This window comes from Kryptolebias marmoratus, linkage group LG22 (genome assembly GCF_001649575.2).
Source record: "Kryptolebias marmoratus isolate JLee-2015 linkage group LG22, ASM164957v2, whole genome shotgun sequence".
Lineage (NCBI taxonomy): Eukaryota > Metazoa > Chordata > Actinopteri > Cyprinodontiformes > Rivulidae > Kryptolebias > Kryptolebias marmoratus.
Window position 1 is genome coordinate 3,713,089 of NC_051451.1, and position 6,126 is coordinate 3,719,214.

The window sequence follows — 6,126 nt, forward strand, 5'->3', positions numbered from 1 at the left end:
TCCCATAAAGCCATTTTTGGTGCAACTCAACCCATGCCAGATTCACACGCTAACATTCACGTTAGTCAAAACACTTTGTTAGCTGAGTCAGAACCTATGCATGTTTCCGCACACGGCTTTCACCTGAAGAGCGACAAAGAAGATTCCTTGATAAAGAATGTATCTATTGCGGTAACAAGGGCCATTTTGTGGTCAAATGTCCTTTTCGTGGAAACGGGCCGGCCCGTCAATGAGTCGGGGAAATTTGCTGGGCTCTGTGATTTTTTCCCCAGCATCGCTATTTACGTTACCAGCTAACATTATTTATGAACAGTCGTCATTACCCATTGCTGCCTTGGTGGATTTCGGCTCCGAGCTTAACCTTATCTCTCAGGATTTAGTGGAGCAACTTAATTTATCCACGGTTCCGTTAGATTCTGCACGCTCAATCACAGGTCTCACAGGTCAGACCATATCCCAGATTAGTCACAAGGTTGTCGGCCTCCAAGTACAGGTCTCTGGGAACCATCACGAAATGGGTGTTTTTTTGTTTTTTGTGCTACTTCGCCTCAATTGATTTTCGGTTTCTCTTGGCATCAGGTTCACAACCCTGTTTTGAATTGGTCTCAGGGACGTGTTGAATCTTGGAGCAAATTCTGCCTGTTACACAATCGGCTAGTGTTGCTTCGGAGAAAAGGTCTGTTGAAGCGACTGAGGAGACAGATCTCACTAAGGTGCCGGAGGTTTATCATGACCTTGCTCCGGTATTAGGTATGGTTGGATATTACAGACATATTTAATGTGTGGTTTCCAGCAAATTAATTCTGTCATCTATATTTACCCCTAAAAATTTAATTTCATGCACTCTTTCTATATTAGTACCCTCTAATGTTATGCAGTCGGGGCACTCTTGTTTCTTGTTGGTGAATAACATGAATTTTTAGTGATAACTTATTTCTATCAAACCAGCTTTTAATTTTAGTGAATTCTGTGGTAACAGTATCCAACAGTTGTTGTAGATTTTCACCAGAAGACAAAATGTTTGTATCATCAGCAAATACAATAGGTTTTAGGATTGATGATACCTTACAAATGTCATTAATGTAAAATATGAATAATTTTGGACCCAACAAAGACCCTTGAGGAACACCACACACAATCCTAACCCATCAGTGAGCAAGCATTCATTTAAAAGGACTACCATCATGGCTTCATCTGTTCACCAGTCCAACTTCAAAAAAGTTGGCGCGCATTCCAAAATGTCAGACTTTGAGTCAGATAACCCAGTCGGGTCCCCGGGCCTTTTCTTCGAGGAGCCTGGTCCTTCCATCTCTCTTCCTGCTTGTCGGGGCGTTCATTTTGCTGCCCGCTCGGATCCTCATTCTCCTCTCACGCTCCTCAGATCTAAGGGGATATCTCTCAGCTCCGGCCTTAGATCTTCACAAATAGCCTCACTCACTGCTCTCCTGCCATACGGGGACTCTTCGCCGTCTCTTCCTTCGTCAGCTCTATCTCCTCCAGCTACCATCAGTGGAAAGCGGATGGTAAATCCCCCGCTCCCCCAGCTAAGCGCCGCAGGGGCCGTCCTTCATCTGCCCAAACTTCGGTTCCTGCCTCGCCTGGGCCATCAGCTCCAGCTCAAAGTCCTCCTCCCGTATCAGCCGTCCCTTCTTCAGGCCGCACATCCATCATCTCTCCTTCTTCTGCCGACGTTCATCATCTCTCCTCTATGCTTGTCGCCTTTATGGATACTCTCCAGTGCTTCATATCCACACTTTCAGCTCGTTTGCAAGAGTGCGCTTCTGCCGGCCCTGCCACGTCATCGGTACCACTCACTTCCACACCTGTCAGGCCGCTACTCAGGCCCCCTGTGGCTTTCACCATTGCTAATGCCTGCTCCAGCCCATCCCTAGGTAAGACGTACTCGCTCTCGACTCATTCACTGCTTTGGGTTATAATTATATATATATTTTAAAATAAATAAATTAAAAGAAAAAAAAAAGAAAAAGCCGACGGCTGTCACATCAAATATGGCTGCACACATTCAGGAGGAACAACTGTTGTGTTTTTGGCTGTGATACAGAGAGGGTGTTTAAACTTAAAGTATTCAATTTGACTCTAATTGGTTTGATTGTTTCAAATAAGATATTGAGTACATAAATTACATTATAAGGAGGGTTAGATGTTCTGTATTATTGGTAGTGATTCGCCCATCATAGGACTAATATTTGTTCTCCCTTTTATCGACTGCAGCAGTTATCTCCTTTCATGGGTTTTGAGTCGTTTGATTATTTGAGCCATTTGATTATCTTTGTCATTTCTCACAGAAGGATCATATAAATGCTGATACAGGTGAATCAGCTCTGCTAGAGCACCGAAATCATCCATTTCGAATGAAGCGAGGTGCACGATCACTCGCCACAACAGCGTGCAGGGTCTTTGCACAGGGGCAGGGATGGCGCAATTGCGTCGCTGTTGGTGCACGCAGTGATCAACGCGCCAAGTATAAATCCAGCTTTTCACTTCCATGCACTCAAAGATTTCCCTCAGGCTGTGCAAAAAAATTATTTTACCTTCCCCAGAAGTCGATCAACATGTCTCATTGACTTACGATTTTAGTGCAATTCTGAAATTGTCTGACCTACGCTTTTCAAAAGACCTCTCAATAGCGCAGTTTGTAGTAGTTTTCAGTGTTTTCAGAGATGTGATTTGTTTTGTCTATCCTGATCGCAGAATCAAACGGGATGCTTACCTGGCTCTCATCACTGATTTTCATCTAAAATATGGTAGATCCATATTTTATCAATATCATAAAATATTCGCTGCCAAAGCCGCCACTGTCCTCAACTAATCCGGCCTGACTTTAGATTGGTCTATCCTAGACACGGAAATTCTAATCATGCTCACCTAAGCAGTATAAGTGCCAACCGTCCCGCATTGACTTGGGGGGCCAGAGCTTGGATTCGGAGCTTCCCTGTTCGGACCTGGGACTGTTAATTCTTAATTGTCTTTAATGCTCTGTATTTTGTGCACAACATAAATAAATCTGTTTGAGTGATTTCATCTAACAGTGCCTGGAAGTTATTTTGCTGCCACAACAACAGCCATTGCAAAGATGCCCATTCAAAGTCAGTTTGCCCCCGCTCCACGTTCCAGCAAGAGTTATTGAGAGGCCCAGGCCATGCAGAGCTACAGGGGAAACACAATCCAACAGAAAAGTGGACCTTATTTCTACAGGCTTTAGGTATGGTATTTGATTTGTTGTTCTTTTTTTTCTTCTCTTTTTTAAATATGATATAGATCCGTTTAGAAAATGTGTTCAGAGCTATCCTCGACTCCAATACCCTCAAGTAACATAAGCAACATAAGCATCTAATATTTATTTCACTCTTTATGTATGTTTTGAGAGATTTACCAGAACACTTGACAATGAAAAAAGATTTTTTTTCTTTTTTTTAGCACCTGCTTTACTAAAAAAAAAACAACGTCCAGTCCTTTCTACCAAAGGAGGAAAGGATAAATATGCAAAGTACTTCATGGTGATTGATTTTTTTTTAAATTCTGAAATCAATTTAACATGACATTATATTGCTTTATTTAAGTTGAGAAGAACATGATGATGATATAAATTAGGGATGAGTGAGTACACCACTATCCGTATCTGTATCTGTATGTGTTCAACCATCGGAATTATCTGTATCTGTATCTATACTCTGAGTGGGCAAGGCCTAACCTGGAAGTGGGCATGACATAACCTGGAGGTTGGTGTTGTTTATCCGGTGGGGCTTAAAGCTGTACTTATTTTAAGTCTGAAATTAATGTAGTGACTATTTGTCCATTAAAACCAAAATTTAGGGGTTAAACTGTAATTGAATATAACTCAAATAATCACTTGGTGCATGTTGGTTTGTGGTTTACGCAGTACAAAAAGGTCCATAAAAGCGTAAAAAATTGCAGTTCCATGATGGAACCTTGCTGCTTTTCCTTGACTGATTGATTCACCTGCTCATGACTCACTGATTGACTGTGTCTGACTGGTAAAAAACCATATGACCCCCAACGTGCCTACCTCACTGCCTAAAGCCAACATATTACAAACAAAATAAATAACCCTAAACTAAACAAATTAATAAACTACAAATTTATTCTAAACAACCAAGATTAAAAAAAAATATTAATTAGAAATTCACTAGAAAATAAACAAATAAACTAAATTTAAAGAATTAACAAAGATAAAGAAGTAGCTCCTACAATTAATATGGATTGATCAGAAGTTGCTATATGTATTGTTTATTGAAAACTATTTACCAAACAGTAGCAGGAGGGCGTTTTCAGCTCTGTCTTGTCAAATGCACCACGTATGTTGCACACCTTTCGTTGCAGAGACGTATGTGTGTGTAGGGAGGTCCACAAAATCGGAAGGGCCCCAGACCATCAGAGGGACTTCAGGTTGGATTCAGCGGTGTCTTCCTGCCGTTTGACCCAGTGCTGGCAGTGAGATGTGGGTCAGCTCAGCTTCGTGTCGGCCTCCTCCTAAATGTGGTGGTTCGCTTCAAGAGCAGTAACAAATGACCAAACCAATGACACTTGAAAAATAAATAACCTCCATGTCTTGTGAACTTCTGACCAAGAATTAATGTTGAATTGTTTCACTATACTGGACAAACAAGATATATTTAATTGAAAAATTATATTGTATTGTATAATTGTATCTGGTTTAAAAGCATTTAATATATTTTTTAATATATTTTTTATACAGTTTGTAAGTTATGTACACAATTTTATGTTAATACAATATTCAATTCAATTCAATTCAAATTCAAAAATACTTTAATAATCCCAAAGGGAAATTGAATGTTGTTGTAGCTCATAATCCTGGTTCTGTTACAGAGTTGTTATAGATGCTGATGGCTGTGGGCAGGGAGGATCTCTTGGATGCATACGGTGTGTCCTGATGTGTCCTCGGTCCTGGTGTCCTCAAAGAGTCCCACCAGGTAAGCCTCGCTGGCCTCCTGCGGAGCCATGACGGCCGAGCTCCGGAAGCTCAGGTCGGTCTTGAAGTCCTGGGTGATCTCCTGGACCAGTTGCTGAAAGGGCAGCTTTTGGATGAGCAGCTCGGTGGACTTCTGGTAGTGGTGGATCTTCCTGAGAGCCACGGTCCTTGGCCTGTAGAGGTGAGGCTTCTTCACTCCGCTGGTTGTTGGGGCGCTCCTGTTGGAAGCTTTGGTGGCAAGCTGCTTCCTGGGAGCTTTACCTCCAGTGGATTTACAGGCAGTCTGCTTGGTTCTGGCCATGATTGGACTTCAGGGTTCTTCACGTTTAACACTTGTTGTCATGGTTACGCATCATAACAAAATGCCCAAAACTACAAAGGTTTCAGTAAAAAATCCTTCCAGCTGCACAGCATTCTATACCAGAGGAAGTAATCAACGAAAAAAAGTGATATACAGCCAGAAAAAAAAGAGGAATAAAGTTTTCAAAATCAATATTTCACAGTGAATGTAACAGAGCTACTCAAACATGCAGCCACCTCGAGCGGCACAATTCTAGAATTTCTCAACTCAAAATACTCAAAATTATCAAGTTAGTTGCAAACTTCAGATGTTTAGCTTTCACACACTAACATAAAAAAGAAAAGAAAAAAAGATTTGCTCGAGGCAACAAGTTTGCATAATAAAATTTTAAAGTAAAATTTACTTATTGCATCTTACAGTGTACATGTCCTACATCATCATCATTCTTTTTTACCACTCCAGACTTCCTCATGCAGTACCACAAGTCCTCTCTTGGGACTCTATTATGCTTTCTCTAGATCCACAAAGACTGACCTTCTCTGCACTCATCTGTGAGCACTCTCGCTGCAAAAACTACATCTAGGGTATTCTTTCTGGTCATAAAACCAAACTGCTGCTGACTGATCTGAATCTCTCACCTTAGCCTCACTTTAACAACTTTTCCTCATACTTTCAGTTTGTGGCTGATGAATTATACACCACTGTACAGGTGCTGGTCATAAAATTAGAATATCATGAAAAAGTAGATTGATTTCAGTAATTCCATTTAAAAAGTGAAACTTGTATATTATATTCATACATTACATACAAACTCATATATTTCAAATGTTTATTTCGTTTAATTTTGATGATT

At 40.8% G+C, this 6,126-nt stretch overlaps 1 protein-coding gene across 1 annotated transcript; it reads right to left on the reverse strand.

The window, feature by feature from the left end:
• Positions 1-424: 424 nt before the first annotated feature.
• LOC108250254 (histone H3-like) lies at positions 425-5,273 on the reverse strand. Its single transcript, XM_017440052.2, has 3 exons — positions 4,955-5,273; positions 548-617; positions 425-497 (listed from the first exon to the last, which is right to left on the reverse strand). The coding sequence occupies exons 1-3, from the start codon at positions 5,271-5,273 to the stop codon at positions 425-427; spliced, it is 462 nt and encodes a 153-aa protein (XP_017295541.2).
• Positions 5,274-6,126: the final 853 nt, after the last annotated feature.

Bases quoted from the DNA above. Each gene is read 5' to 3' on its own strand.
- LOC108250254 (XM_017440052.2), bottom strand. From the start codon at position 5,273: ATGGCCAGAACCAAGCAGACTGCCTGTAAATCCACTGGAGGTAAAGCT. The intron at 618-4,954 runs ACACCAGGACCG...CTCCAAGATTCA, and splicing joins CCTGGTGGGACTCTTTGAGG to ACACGTCCCTGAGACCAATT. The intron at 498-547 runs GCGAAGTAGCAC...GATGGTTCCCAG, and splicing joins GAAACCGAAAATCAATTGAG to AGACCTGTACTTGGAGGCCG.